The sequence below is a fragment of the Lactuca serriola genome, chromosome 7 (assembly GCF_051521515.1).
Source record: "Lactuca serriola cultivar US96UC23 chromosome 7, Lser_US96UC23_V15, whole genome shotgun sequence".
NCBI lineage: Eukaryota > Viridiplantae > Streptophyta > Magnoliopsida > Asterales > Asteraceae > Lactuca > Lactuca serriola.
Window position 1 is genome coordinate 122,903,606 of NC_136414.1, and position 17,086 is coordinate 122,920,691.

The following is a 17,086-nucleotide window of genomic DNA, read 5'->3' on the forward strand; positions in this document are numbered from 1 at the left end:
TTTCATTCTGGAAGTGGCAAAATTTTGCGAGTGCTAGATACTTACTTTGGGATGCTCACTTCACTTGTATGTATCAGGGAATATATAAATAGCATTCCTTACCCTCCTAGCGAAGCTTATACTTTTAACTATATATTAACCACTGCCACATCCTTAATGAATGTTGAGGTAAGCTTGAAAAATATCTCTAGTGATGGGGCATTTTACTTGGTAACAGTTATGTGATTAGTTGGGGTTTAGTGTCCCTTGTTATGGTTTGTGATGATATATTTGTTTTCTTTTCATGTTAATCAATGAGGCCATCTTTAGTTTATAAAACAGTTTCAGTTTATCTTTTCATGAATTTTTGGCAGACACCGAAAGCTTCTTTAGAGATTAAAGATCTTCGACTTGATTTGTCTAAAGATCCAGGTTCCAAGCCCTCCGTGTATCTAAAGTTACAAATGTTACCTATTGTTATTCATCTGGGTGATAATATATCTTGCTCCAAGGGCAATGAAAGCTTATGTGCAGGGGATGGATCCACGATACACAAATCCTCCGCTCATTTTATTTGTGAAGAATTTGGTGTCTTGTTTGAGTTTGGCCATCACAGGTTCGTTTCTTCTATGTTTATCAATTTCACACATAGGAAAATGCTAGAAAAAAGAAATGTACTTTCATTGAGGTGTTTGTTATAGCATCCTACTTTCATCTTTCTACTACAACATTGTACTTGGAAAAATCTACCCCATCATTGAAATACAAAATGATCTTCATTGTTATAGGTGGGTAAATTTTATAATGTATAATAATTCCTAATAAGAAAAAAAATGAAAATGCTATAGTTGGTTAGAGTTTACAAAGTATAATAATCATAATTAGCCAAATTGTAGGAGATCTATCATAGGAATCCTTCCTAATTTAGAGTCCAGACACATATTTTACATGTTATTCGATAATTTGACCTTTTATCTCTTATTGTTGTTACACGATGTTAGAGTGTGTAATTAGGGTTAGCTTTCTTGTTTTCCCGCTACCCTAATGAGCAACTTTTTTTCGAATAAGTAGGAGAGAATGTTGTTTTGTTCTCTTTTCTATTTGCCCTCATCAACATTGTCTCTTCTCAAGCCTTCATAGATGGTGAGTTCAAGAATTTAGTTATGGATGATGTGATTCTGATGGATTTCAAGATTACTAGATAAAAAAATTTGAATGAGTCTAATTACATGGAATGTATAAGACAATCAAGAATCTACTTTAAAAGGCATTCAAAAGATGGTCATTTGACAGATGATCTACCCACTAACCACACAAGCTCTAACACACGAATTCAACAATCCCAAAGGGAGAAGATGGTTGATTGAGTTTCTTAGTAGCTATTGACTCTAAATATGGGCCTCTTAAATCCCAACTTATGTCCGACACAAAACCGTCTTCTTTGCATGAGTGTTTGCCTGAATTCTTTGTAGCTCCTACCGATAATAACCAGACTCTTCCTATGACTATGGAGTCTCATATGGCCCGCCAGACCACAACCAATGCATCCTGATCCCACTGATCAACAAGGTCCACCGTGCAGCTTGCTGTACTTAGCGCATCAGCCCCGACCCTGCTGGCCTCTACTGTGAACATCAGTGGTATTAGGCTTCTTAGCCAGACCTACTGCCGTCTGAACCTGCTCCGTCTTCTGCTTCGTGCGAATCTCTAACTCGATTTACCGCTCACGGGCCTTATCAATCATGTCATTTAGGGTTCCTAAGAGACTCACAAACTCCTGAATATCATCCCTCAGAAAAGCATGATATCTCGTCTTCCTCATCTCCTCATTCGCAGCGTACTGTGGAACTAATAGAACTTTCTCCCTAAACTTGGCGGTAATCTCTGCCACCGTCTTTGTAGTCTGGTGAAGGTCCTCGAACTCCCTCACCAGCTGTTGCACCTCAATGGCCGGTGCAAACTACAAATCAAATCTGCGGACAAACTCCTCCCATGTCATCTCAATCACACCCGCCGATCCTACCTCGTTGGTAACCTCCTCCCACCAATATCGCGCTCGGTCCCTCAGCATACAGGACGTGAATCCTACCTTTTCCGTATCGGGGAAAAACATGTGTGCTGAGCATTCTCCATGTCAGCGATCCAGCAACGACTAGCGATGGGGTCCTTAACCCCAAAGAACTCGGGCGCACCACACGCCTTGAACTCCCGGAATGAGGGAGTTCGAGTCCTAATTTGACCCACAACGATCTCAACTCAGAAAGACCTGAGCTGCCCCTCCATAATCTTCATGATCCCCTCCTTGACGGTACCAAAAATCATTGGGGTAGTGTCAAGGATGCCGCGAATAACCTAGTTGCGATAAGCTCGCGTAACCTCTGGTCAATCAGCTCTGCACTAGAGCCTAAAACTGATCCTGAACATGAACCTCCTCACGTTTCCATCACCATCCTCAACTGAAAATACAACATAGAAAACAATTGATAAGGAAGCTCAAAGGGATTCCTCCCCACCGTACTCCTTGGAGCTTCTAGGCTTGTCCTTGTCTTGGGTACAAGTCTTGTTCTTTCAGTAGTACAGGCCCAATACTACCTCCCATACCTACCTGTACATTCCACAAGGCCATACTTGATACCTCTAATTCACCCTACTATAGATAATAAATGACCTGCAACATACAACACATACATATATCCTAGACTCTTTTAGGATTTCTCAATCCTCACAGAACCAGAAACCTCAATCAACACCGCAGGTTGTCCTATGCATGCAAGTTATACATAAATAGAATCACATAGCTTGTCAAATAAAGCTTCTACCCTAAGACCACAACCAAACAAGGCACATGAAATAAGGCAGAATCCATCATTCTGGGTCAATGCAATCTTAAACATATAAAACTTTGAAAGCATACACTTAGCAAATAACAGAGTCAACATCAATTCCGAAAAATATATTCCTAGCATGGTTAATACATTGGGAAACACTTAATTGAGTTCGGCCAATTTCACGCATTTCACTCTCCTATTACTTAAGTAAACCGTTTTTAGAAAAACTTAACTTTTGTTTCTTTTGAAAAAGGCCTACCATTTCCTCAGTTTGAATTCTGACACACCCAAGAGTTCGCCCAAATCCCTCAAATTAAGGCTCTGATACCAACTTGTAACAACCCAAAAACCCAGATAAAAGTTTTGATTTTTAAAAATGGGAATTTCATTCATAAGCAAAGAAATCCATTACATCAAGTCATGACAAAAGATTAGAGTATCCATAACAAATAAAGCGGAAAATACTAGAGAGTGAATGCAACGCCATCAAGCTGAGCCCTTACCCTTAGTATCGGAAATACCTGAAAGTACCCAAATAAACAATAAGAAAAATCTTAGTGAGTTTCCCAAAATAACACTTATTTAATCATACAAATGGGCCCAACCATGGGATTCATTCCAACCCAACACAAATATCGACCCCCACCACGTGGCCTCTCCCTGGGGTATATTTCAATCCAACATATCACAGTGGGCCCCGCCTTGGGGTATATTTCAACCTAACATATCTTATGGATTTTGAGCATTCTAACACTCTTATGGTGTACATGGAACCCTATAAACTTTGGATCTCTGTTTTCTCTAATATTCATGCAAATTTCATTTTCCAAGGTTCTCATCTTAACTAGCATGGCATAGGGTACTTGTAATATAAAACTAGTAGAATGACATACCTTTCTTGTAGCTTGGATTCCTTTAAGACCTTGTAAGCCTAGCACCCCAAATACGATGCCTAAAATGTTTCATACAACACCACAACTCTTGGAATAACTTTAGAGAAGAAACACTTGATCACAAAAATCGGCTAGCCCTACTTGTTCTTGTCTTAGTGCCGGTTTTTCTTGCCATGGGGCTCTTTATATAGTGTGTCACGTGTAGGGTTACACCATATAAACCCTAATGTTCATGACTTTTCATTTCCTCCATGATCCATGGGTTTTAACCACCATGGAGCATCCAAGAAGCACCCAAGGGGTCCTAGCCCAATCTAGTGAATCATGAACCATAAGCCCACTACATAAGAATGATCGATTTACAAATAAATCCCCATATATTTAATTAGTCTCTTTTTTATTGCAAAATTAATTCCAAATTAATTCTTAATTAATACTAATTAAATAATATATTAGAACTTATAATATATTAACAAACCATAAGTGTCCTTTTCTCAGTTTGTCTATCCAATTATTATGATGCCATGCAACCTAAATGGACCATGTCAAACCGGGTCAAGTACATACTAAATATAGTTATGGACTTAGACACCTTATCCAACAGTCTCCCACTTGGATAAGTCTAATAACTATAGTTACATGTATGACTTCAAGAACCGACCATCGTAGCTCTTTCAAAGTCTCACGGAACTAAGATGATGATGCGCCATTTAAGATAAGTGATCATATAATCCTCTGTTCTAGATATCAGCTGGACAAATACATGGAACAATGTCGTACTTATTGTCCATCAGTTTGTTTCCCGATTTCTGATTTGTTTGAAATAAAACTAAACTGAACACATCAATTTGGTTATGACCGAGCCCGGTACATAGGTCAAAACAAAATCATCGAGGGGCCCAGATATCGCTTCAAATCCTCCAAGGACCAGAAGGAACATCTAAACTTCGAATCATATGCTTGCACTAACTACTTATTGAATCATACACAAAAGCACGTTTTATAACATCAAGTTACCGATGCGTTTTCATACAATTAATGCACGACCAACTCATAATCAACAACTCATATCTCTAGGTTTGAAGACTTATATAATATTACCGTCTCACGATCACTCAAGATAAATTCCATGAAGTGATACAAGTGAGCGTGGGTTGAATCTAATACTCAAAACTTATGAGCACTCATGAATGTTGTAGCAATTTTTGCTATGTCTAACACCTTAGACATCTACAAGCCCAATTCATGACAATCTTGATTCATATCTACTTCTAAAATATGACTGACTATGGAGAGTTTGAATAAAGTAATTATTCTGGAAGTCAAAACATGCAAAATTGAAACAATAGTAAATAATTGACACAAGATAGCAACACTTTACTTATAAATAAAAAACAAATTTTATTTACTCATCAAATGTCAATTACATTTTACAAGCTTCATAAATAACTATCTAATCTACAAAACTAATATTATCCTTCATCCCGATGTGCCTCGCATGCTGAAAATGCTTAACCCTACACAGTCTCTTCGTGAGGGGATCTGCTGGGTTCTCGTTCGATGATACCCTCTTTACCACGAGGAGTCCTTCTATCCGATGTCTAATGAAGTGGTATTTTTTGTCGATGTGTCTGGATCTTCCGTGATCCCTTGGTTCCTTAGCTAAGGCAACTGCACCCTCATTATCACAGAAAATCTCCATAGGCTCCTTAATAGTTGGTACAACTCCAAGGTCTCCAATGAAGTTCTTTAGCCATATAGCCTCCTTTTCCGCCTCGCTTGCTGCTATGTACTTTGATTTGCAAGTTGAATCAGCTAATGTTTCTTTCTTAGAACTTTTCCAAGTAATCGCTCCTCCGTTTAGGGTAAAGACCCAGCCCGACTGAGAGCGGAAACTATCCCTATCAGTCTGGAAGCTAGCATCACTATACCCCAAAACTCTCAAGTCATCACTCCCACCAAGGGTAAGGAACCAGTCCCTAGTCCTCCATAGGTACTTGAGAATATTCTTTACCGCAGTATAGTGAGCCTTGCTCGGATTCCCTTGATATCTGCTGACCATGCTCAAAGTAAAAGCTACATCAGGGTGAGTACAAGTCATAGCATACATGATCGAGCCTACAGCGGAAGCATATGGTACTCGACTCATCTCAGCTATCTCAGACTTTGTACTCAGGCTCTGAGTCTTACTCAGTTTAGTGTTACTCTAGATTGGTAAGTCACCTTTCTTGGAATCCTGCATGCTGAACCTTTTTAACACCTTATCCAAGTAGGTACTTTGACTAAGTCCAATTAGTCTCTTACTCCTGTCCCTCAATATCCTTATCCATAGGATATAGGCAACTTCTCCAAGGTCGTTCATAGCGAAACACTTCCCAAGCCAGGATTTAACCTCTTGCAAGGTTGGGATGTCATTTCCTATGAGTAGTATGTCATCCCATACAATACCAAAAAGCTAACTATACTCCCATTAGCCTTAACATATACACATGACTCATCTTCGCTCCTCGAAAACCCAAACTCTTTGACTTTGTCATCGAAACAAAGATTCCATCTGTGAGATGCTTGTTTTAATCCATAGATAGATTTATCAAGCTTACACACTCTATTAGGGTGCTTTGCATCGACAAAACTCTCTGTTTGACTCATGTAAACATCCTCAGACAACTTTCCATTAACGAAAGCGGTTTTGACATCCATTTTCCATATTTCATAATCATGAAATGCAGCTATGGCTAGCATAACCCTAATAGACTTAATCTTTGCTACTGGTGAGATGGTCTCATCATAGTCAACTCCTAGAGTTTGAGTAAAGCCCTTCGCAACCAGTCACGCTTTATAAGTGTGTACATTCCCATCCATGTCGGTCTTCTTCTTAAAGATCCATTTGCACCCGACTGTATTATGACTCGGTACATTGTCAACCAAGTTCCAAACTTGATTGTCATACATGGACTAAATCTTGTTGTCCATGGCCTCTTTCCATTTGGCAGACTCAGGGCCTTCCATGGCCTCCTTAAAGTTGTTAGGCTCATCCAAATTTACCAGTGTACTATCACTGATAAATGCATCACCTTCTGCAGTAATATGAAAACCATAGTAATGCTCAGGTGGATTCCTAACTCTTGTCGAATGCCTCAAAGGTACGGACTCATCAACAAGAGTTTCCTCCTCAGGTTGATTGCTAGGATTTGAGGTTCCTTCACCGCTTAACTCTTGAAGTTCTTCAAGATCAATTTGCCTACCACTGTTTCCTTGGCTTATAAACTCTCTTGCAAAAGACCCCTCTCCTTGCCACAAAGACCACATTCTCATTGGGTCTGTAGAAGAGGTAACCAAAGGATTTATGTGGGTAGCCGATGAAAATACACCGCTTACTATGAGGTTTGCGCTTATCCTGAGTCTCATGTCTCACGAAAGCGTCGCAACCCCAAATCTTGATGTGGTCTAAACTGGGAACTTTCCCAGTCCACATCTCGTGAGGTGTTTTGGCAACCCTTTTGGTAGGGACTTGATTTAGGATATGGGCAACAGTCTCTAAGACTTACCCCCAAGATCAGATTGGTAACGAAGCTCGACTCATCATGGAACGAACCATGTCTAATAAGGTTCGATTGTGCCTCTCAACCACACCATTAAGTTGTGGTGTTCTAGGAGGTGTCAATTGTGAAAAAATTCCACATTCCTTAAGATAGTCAAGGAACTCTGTACTAAGATACTCTCCTCCTTGATCGGATTGGAGCATCTTAATGTACCTGCCCAGCTGATTCTCCATTTCTTGTTTAAACTCTTTGAACTTTTCAAAAGTTTCTAACTGATGCTTGATTAAGTAGACATAACCATATCTACTATAATCATCAGTAAAAGTCACATAGAAGCGATTAGCATCCCTTTTGGCGGTTCTAAAGGGTCCATACACATATGTATGTATGAGGTCCAAAAAACCTTCACCCCTAGCACAAGAACCAGTGAAGGGTGACTTTGTCATTTTCCAAGTAAACAAGACTCACAACTATCATCTGACCTTAAGTCAAATGACTCCAAGACTCCAGTGTTCTTGAGTTGGCCTATGTGCTTCTTGTTAACATGTCCAAGACGACAATGCCACAAAAATGCTTTATCCAAACTAGTGGAAGAATCGATATACAATACATTATTTCCTAAGTTATCTACAACCGACATAGTTTCATCTACCCCATCATAAGGTAATGCTTTAAAATAAAGAACATTATTATAAAAAGCATTAATACGACCACATTCATTATCAAATGAAAAAGTGAACCCTTGTTTGTACAAACCGTGAAAAGAAATAATATTTCTCGCCATTTCGTATGAGTAACAACACTTATTCAAATCTAACACTAACCCACTACTTAGCAACAAAGAATAAACTCCAATCTTGGTGACAGGTTAAGCTTTCCTATTCCCCATGATCAAGTTTATCTTTTCGTGCTCTACATCCTCACTTCTTCTTAGGCCCTGAAAATTAGAACATATATGAATACCACAACCTGTATCAAGGACCCAACAATTAGTATGTAGTTAGTTATTAGACAATATAGTGTAAATACCTACATGGGAAGGTTTGACCTTCCCATCCTTAACATCTTGCAGGTACTTGGGGCAGTTTCGTTTCCAGTGCCCCTTTTCCTGACAATAGAAGCATTGAGCTTCCTTTGGGTTGGAAGAAGGAGTAACAAAACCACATGTGGTTCCACTTGAAGAGGAGCCATCAAGATACTTTCCCTTGGTACCCTTCGAAGGGGTCTTCCTCTTCTTCCCTTTACTTTTCCTAATTGCAAGAACACGGGCGGTGTTAGGAGTAGGAGCAGTAACAACCAATTTACCTTTGATACCGGTTTCGGCGGTCTTCAAAAGTCCTTGAATCTTGCTGAGTGTGACCTCTTCCTTTTTCATATGATAGGTCATTCGGAACTGATCATAACAAGTAGGTACGAAGTGCAATATGATATCAATAGCCAACTCCTCCGGGAAGTTCACATTCAATTTCAACAAACGGTCCATCCTTCATTCAAATTGTTATCATGGAAGAGATGATTTCATACCTCTCTTGACGAGAACTCTGTTGGTAGCGGTCTATCAAGTCCATGTGCATCTCAAAAAGGTAAAAGTCCTCATAGGACTTCTAGAGTTTAGATGTCATTGTGGCCAACATGATACATGCCACTTTGGTAGCATCTCTCTCATGTGCCCTAAAGTCAGCGATCTCCTCTGGAGTAACAGTAGACTCATCAATTTCTTTCAGCTCCTTGTCGAGGACATATTCTTTTTCCTCGTAACACGTGACCATCCTGATGTTCCTGATCCAATCATTAAATTTTGAACCATCAAAAGTGACTCTCCCACAGAGGTTCATGAGAGAGAAGGAGTCGGTAGGGTTTGAGCCAGAAGCAACAATGTTGGAAGACATCTGAAAAGAAGAAAGACAAGTTTAGATTAGATATAGGATCCTTAATAAGACACCCAAATGTAATATTAAGGCTAGGGCCCAACACAATACTTTATAACTTGGAAGAGGGATGCCGTAATCCAAGCTATAAAGTATTTGAAGGTAAGTGAATGACGATTCACCAATTTCCACTATGAGAAACAAAATAAATTATTAGGTTTTAATTGGATTGAAACTCCTAGATTCTTTTGAGATTCATTGAACTTTTCAATGGCATGTGTAAATCTTGATTGTGCCCTCTCAAGTTTGTGACTGGGATGCCGAGGATCACAAACAATGTGTGAATAACCATGCAAATTAACTTGGTACCCTTAATCTTTGTCACCTAATCAATGTGTCGGTTATCTACACACGCTCCACCGATCTATGATAAAGATTAAGCCACCCTTTGCCACTCTTACTAGTCCATGTTAGTGTGTCGGTTATCCACATACGCTCCACCAACGACTTGGTAAGGTACAAAGTGTAATTTCATGGGTTAGCACCAATTTCACATTTTCCTAAAGTAACTAAGAATGGGAATTTTAAAAAAGGTTTAGTTACTTCATATTTATCATTATACTTTTAATGAGAATTATAGTCCTTGTCCTACTCGTTCGGCTAACGACCCTCCACCAGTCAAGGAAGCGGTGGGTGAGAGTGGACACCGATTAAGCTGCCATTTTATAGACAACAACCTTATACCCCCCCCCCCCCTTAGAGATCAGCTTCGTGAATGAGGCATACTAACGGTAAAACTGACTTCCTCTTATATATATATATATATATATATATATATATATATATATTATTAACTTATAATATTATAAAGTATAAGGGTTGAATTTTAACTTTTAAAACTCTAGGGTATGGAATTAAAGTTTTCTAAAATGACTTTACAAATTCCAAAACTTGAGGGCAAGTTTTGAAACTATTCAAAACCTTTCATATTCATAACTTATGAGTTTGATGGTTTATTAAAATGAAGACTCTTCATTTTATGTAACCTATGGTTCTTTAATGACTCTTTAAATAAATGACTTTTGGTAATCCATAACTTGAGGACAAATTATGGACTCCATCAATTACACTTAGATCAAGAATTACATCATCAAACAATTTGCAAATAATTTCTATGATCTTACTAAAACTCATAAGCATGAACATTCATATCAACCATTTCAAGAATCATATAAACATATATAAAACTTAAAAAGTTGATAATAACCATTGAAAATGGATTAACATAATCATTACACCATGAAAAACAGGTTTTATAAGTCCAAAACAATTTAGGGTAATGATTCTAGTACATTTCCAACAGCAAAACTCGAAAATCTACACAGGGGCTCCTACTCACCGAGTTCAAGAACCTACTCGACGAGTAGGATGCATTTTCACTTGGACTCGTCGAGTCCCCCCATGGACTCAGCGAATTCATTGTACAGATTGAAGAATTTCGACCTCTTTCAACCAGTTTGCATCAAATACAAAGAAAACAAGCCTATGCCTTTATACCACTGATGGGTTTTGAGCATTCTAACACTCATATGGTGTACATGCAACCCTAGAAACCTTGGATTTATGTTTTCTCTAATATTCATGAAAATTTCATTTTCCAAGGTTCTCATCCTAACTAGCATGGAATGGGGTACTTGTAATATAAAACTAGTAGAATGACATACCTTTTTTGTAGCTTGGATTCCTTCAAGACCTTATGAGCCTAACACCCAAATGTGATGCCTCAAATGTTTCACACAACACTACAACTCTTGGAATAACTTGAGAGAAGAAATACTTGATCACAAAAATCGGCTATCCCTCCTTGTTCTTGTCTTAGTGCCGATTTTGCTTGCCATGGGGCTCTTTATATAGTGTGTCACATGTAGGGTTACACCATGTAAAGCCTAACGTGCATGACTTTTCATTTCCTCCATGATCAATGGGTTTAACCTCCATGAAGCACCCAATGGGTGCTAGCCTAATCTAGTGAATCATGAACCATAAGCCCACTACATAAGAATGAATGATTTACAAATCAATCCCCATATAAATAATTAGTCTCTTTTTGATCACAAAATTGATTTCAAATTAATTCTTGATCAATACTAATTAAATAATATATTAAAACTTATAATATATTAACAAACCATAAGTGTCCTTTTCTCATTTTGTCTATCCAATTATTATGATGCCATGCAACCCAAACGGATCATGCCAAACCGGGTCAAGTACATACTAAATATAGTTATGGACTTAGACACCTTATCCAACAATATCATATTGGGCCCCCGCCCTAAGGTGTGTTTCAACCCGATCACAACATGTAAAGCACAACAACTAACATTTTTCATAAACAAATAATGGGCTGACATTGGTGCCTTCAACCCATAATACCGGGAAAAGACTCACCTCGGTCTGCTGAATATAATAGCAGCTCGGCTACCAATCCAAAAATATCACACCGTATAAATGTACAAATTACTTTAATTACGATTATGACACAAACCTAGCCAAGGGCCCAAAATCCTAAGTCCAAACTCCCGAAATGTGGCCCAAAAGCCTTTCTTCCTAAATAGGCCCCAACCGTGCCACCTATGGTCCAAAACAAGTAACAAGGCCTAATAATTGTTAATGGGTCCAGGCTCAAGGCTGAATAAGGCCCAAATAGCTCAAAAGCCCAATGAAGCCCAAACTCCACTGGGGAGCATACGCCTAGCGTACCTCATCAGTACGCTTAGCGTACTAGATCCTTTGGGTATATACGCAGCGTACAAATCAGTATGCCCAACGTACAAGCTGTTTTTGCACAAATGACCATTAGGTGCTTAATTCATGTAGACATTTCGTCAAAATCTAGATCTGGGTCATATTAGAGGTCCTAGGGCATAAAGTTGGCAACTTTATGCCTTTACATGCCATATGGGAACCCAACACTTCATTTTATCCATTAAAACTCTCTTTAGGACATTAAACTCATGCATGTTGCCATAACAACCATCAAGTTAGCATTTTTATGCTTTTAACCAGACAAAGGGACCTAGATCTAACATCCTTAACCTCTGGAGTTGCTTAAACTCACAAAAGAGGATCCATAGACCAAAAATGAACTCATAACTAGCCCTAACTCTAGCGAAAGGAATAAGCAAGGTCTGGACTTTTTACCTCCAAGAGCTCCCCAAGATGAAGTAGATGCATGATCTATAAGCTCACCCACGTTCAAGACTTGACCACCACCTTCTGCTTCTTGCAAACCCACTAAAATTGCCACCAAAAACACTTTTAATCTCAACGATCACACTCTTTTGCAAAACTAGGGTTTGAGGACGATAAGAGGCAATAGAGATTGTTTAGGGTAAGCTCCAAATAGAATAAAAGTGTTTAAATAGGGTCCTTTCCCTAAAATTAGGGTTATGTTCTTAAGCCACGTACGCCCCATGTACTCTTTGGTACACCCAACGTACGTGGTGCATGCACGCGTACACTCCTCCCTAGTATGCTAAGCGTACGCATATGTACGCCTGACGTATGTAGGGACCCTCCATGCAAAAATAATATTACTCCAAGGGTTAAAAGAGAAATATCTGCATTCCGACCGTTATATTTCACAACAAATCAAACGCCTCTATTATTCAATATTTTAAGCCCATTACAAGTATTTAACCATTAAGCTTCCTATAATCAACACTTGTACAATTAATAAGGACTTCCAAGCTCCAATGTTAGTCATTAAGCAACACTAATTACATTGACTTAATCCGTTAAATCTTCACAATAACTCTTGGAATTTATTGATCATTAAACTCATTTTAACGGAGAAAGTGCCTTAATGTTCTCAATGACTCAATGGAATTATCTTGAAATTCTTCTACTCAATTCGCTTCAAATTCAACACAAATGATGTATATGATACATTTCCTATCTATCTGTAGAATTTCGCTTCATAGAAATGAAATTTCCAATTCCTTCATTTGTTCCCATTTTACCCTTGTGGTTAAACAACCACTAAAACCACATATAGATGAGGTGATTCTTCATGTTAACTTCCAAATCTAATTCCAATGCATCAATCCATGATTATGGATATCCTTTGCATAACTATCTTCATTAAACCAATTCAAACTAGAAAATATAGCTAATAATCTCTAGATTTATATCATTAATACTTGATTCTCTCATTTTCTTAAGTTTGTGCATCCATGAATGATTTTTGCTACAAAACTACTTTAATGGTCATTGAATCATCTAGCAAACAAATTAACGACATCATCATCATTGGAGTATAGGGTTTTTGATGAGATATCCACTCTAACATCAAATCTACCAAAGGATACTTAAATTAGAAAACATATCAATCATCATATAATTGTAAAAAATAAAACCATAGCCATCAAATGAGTTGGAAATCGGATTTAGATTCCCCCATTAGCATAAACTTGAATTCAAAATAAGTAGGGATGGATTCATACCTTGGAACCCTAGACTTCTACCTTGGAACCCTAACCTTAGACTTCCTTCACACTTTGCACCAAATGAACCAAATAAGCTTGAGATGGAAGGGCATGCTATGCAAAAATCTCAATATCCCAAGCCCTTCCCATCCACAATTGATCTAGTTCACTATAATGAAAAGAGTGGTGCTCTTATTTGTTGAATTTACACATTCTACCCTCCATTGTTGCATTTTTTTGGCAATAATAGCCCAAGCTTCTAATATGCAGGACAAAACTTTGAAAGTTAGCATCTCAAGTCCCTCTTCATCCATAATATTACTTATATACCAAGTTCAGTTAAGTGGATCAACACCTTGGTCAACCACACTTTTTGACTAATTTTTACATAACTAGTCTTAATCCTTTAAATGTCGAAATTTTAACATTTACTTATTCTAACCCTTTTTGTATTAAATTTAAGTGTTAAAACTCTTATTATTTTATCATTCCTTTATTAAATTATTTATCTCCTAATTAATTTAACGAAAAAAATTTCTAGCTCTAAATTTGGGATGTTACGTTGTATTTATTAGCTATACAATAGCAGATCAATCATATAAATACTTCGTAATTTAGAGTACCTATATAGCTATATATTGTGGATGTTATTTTGTATTACTACGTAGCTTCATAATTAGTTTATCTCATACTGTTATAATCTTGTTTGTAGAGAAACGGGAGTCTCTATTAAAAACATCGATATATCTTTGGGAGAAATTAGTGTAGACCTAAATGAGGATCTGATTTCCAAAAAGAAGAAGTCATTAGACACTCACAATGATGAACTTGTACAATCTACCACTACCACTACTAACTCTGAAAAGAAGCAACAAAAGAAACAAGCAACATTTGTGACCCTCACAAAGTACACTTCTTTGTTCCCCGAGAAGGTTCGTGACTGCTTTTTATACTCCTTGTGGACTAAGAGAGTGTTTAGCTAAGCTTAAAAAAGGAGCTTTTTAAATTATTATCAGTTCGACACTAGTATAAGTTAAAATGAGTGATTGGATATACAACTTTTTAAAAACAACTTATAACAGTGTGGAACCCGAGATAAACCATTTTTGATAAGCTATTGACCTGTAATTTATCAAAACTTCATATAACTTATAGATGTTTCACATCTTTAGGAAGTCCTTTTTTGGTCATTTTGGCAAACACTAAAAAATGTTTATCAATTTATAACGTTTTAAGACCATATAAGCTTATCCAAACACTGTTTTAGTTATAAGCTAATAAGTTAATAAAACACTTACCGATTCAAATAAGCACTCCTAAACACCCCATAATTATCTTTCTCTTTCCTCACCTGGAGAGCTTTTGATATCATTTTGATTCTCATTTGTTTTTTAGTTTTATTTGTAGTTATGGAAGAAAATTATAGCTTTATCCCTGTGTTATATCACTTTTTTTTGGATATGGTCCAAAATAGATTTTTTTTTTGCATTTTCATCCCTCTTACTATTTCTTAATGTTTTTCGTCCCTGGGTCATCTTAAATTAATAGAGATTTTGTTAAATCCATAAAAAAAACAATTATTTTGCCACAATCTTCATCTAGCATCTATCTCATGGGACGTGTTGGAGTCCCAAAGCAGCTAGTCACGATCTCTGTATATCTTGGAGTCCCCTTTTTCTCCATACCGATTCTTTTGACATATCTCACATTAATCATTGTAAGTGATAAAAAATATGTTTCTCACTTTATTTACATATTAGGTTTCCATCACTTTGCCAAAGTTGGATGTGAAGTTTGTACATAAAGAGCATCATATTGTAATGGAGAATAACATCACGGCTGTCCAGTTTAAGAGCATAAAATCTCAATCTGTTGAGAATGTTGGAGAAAGCACATGTCTTGATCTTCAATTAGAATTCAGTGAGATTCATGTATGGACACAACACCAACTTCTTGTTCTTTAATATTATTCCTATTTCTCACAATCTTCTTCTCCTTTTTTTGTTTTGTTTGTTATCTCTCAATTATATTGTAGATTCTTAAAGAAGATGGAAGATCTGTTCTTAATTTATTCAAGCTTGCTGTTGTTTCATTTGTTTATATTCGGTCACTGGTAAGTTCTTAAGTTTTCCACAAGTATGCTCTATTTTATCATCAAATGATAAATGTTGTAGGAAGTATGGCATACTAAGAGTAACTATTGATTAAGATTGCTAATAGTATCATTTACATTACAAATTGTCATCAAATATTCTGATGAACTGATAATACTAACTAAAATTTTTATATCCACAAATAAGAAAAACATATGACAAATAATCCTTTATAGTAATGTGGAATATTTTCATGTATTTGGGATCATTTATATATGGTGTATCTTTTAGTCATGTAGAGGTAAACCTAATAGACTTCTAAACTTATAAAAGAATATGTATTTACAGCCAACATCACCTATCAAATTAGAAATTGATGTTAAGCTGGGAGGCACACAGTGCAACATAATTATGGCAAGATTAAAGCCATTGATGCTACTGCGACCCGCAAAGAAGAAAAAGGCAGGGACAAAAGATGCAAGTGCCAATACAGTAAAGGTCCAGTCAAGTGAAGAATCTAAAGTCATTATATGGACATGCACATTCTCAGCCCCAGAAACAACCATCGCACTTTTTAATTTGGAAGGATTGCCAGTCTATCATGTACGTATTTTTATCTCTTACATGGCAGTATAGTATTGGAATTCCTGTGACTAACATCTTCTGTTTATTTAATCATCTTGAATATAAAATGTTTTGTGCTATGAACTCACTCAATCTTAACAATTATTCAATAAACACTAGAAGATGAAGTAAGAAAAGATAATCAAAATCACTACTCAAATGCTTTTATTAGATTGAAAATAAGGGTTCATGGCAAGTTGAGAGTGCCAGATCTCTCCCAGAAGGTACAATGACCAGATTTCACTAAAAGATACCTCTACCTTATTCTCCAGCCTACTTAAAAGACAACATACTAACAGAAACAAAAGATAAAATTCCTAATTTACCCCTCCACTATCAAAAGATTTCCCCAACTAATTTTAGCTCAATTTAATTAACTGTTTTCCATTTCTACCCCTACCTAACATATTAGACTGAAATGGATGCATAGCATTTTGTCACTAGGTTATGAACTCTATTTAAATGAGGGGCGAGCAAAAAACTTTATACCTCAACTCGTACAAACGATGCTGACAACCTTGAAAACATGACCACTTCTAAGAATTTTTCTTTCTAGTTGAACATGTTACAATTGCCTTCTATAACTCTCTTAAGATTATATGCAGAGAAAAAAGTGAAACTAAAGTTGATTAAGATGGCCTCGTTAGTAAATTGGTAATTTGTTTGTGCTTTCGTCATGTAGTTGGATAAGGAAGCTGATGAGGTCTAGTGATGGCTTATATATATATATATATATATATATATATATATATATATATATATATATATA

At 36.9% G+C, this 17,086-nt stretch overlaps 1 protein-coding gene across 1 annotated transcript in view; it reads left to right on the forward strand.

Moving 5' to 3' along the window:
• Window positions 1–293: 293 nt before the first annotated feature.
• The window catches only part of LOC145064325 (protein SABRE-like), a 35,405-nt gene continuing 18,612 nt past the window's right edge, over window positions 294–17,086 (forward strand). Inside the window, exons 1-5 of the mRNA XM_079011798.1 lie at window positions 294–595; window positions 14,313–14,532; window positions 15,361–15,531; window positions 15,636–15,713; window positions 16,027–16,296. Coding sequence (XP_078867924.1) covers window positions 294–595; window positions 14,313–14,532; window positions 15,361–15,531; window positions 15,636–15,713; window positions 16,027–16,296 — 1,041 coding nt within the window. The remainder of the gene's footprint in view (window positions 596–14,312; window positions 14,533–15,360; window positions 15,532–15,635; window positions 15,714–16,026; window positions 16,297–17,086) is intronic.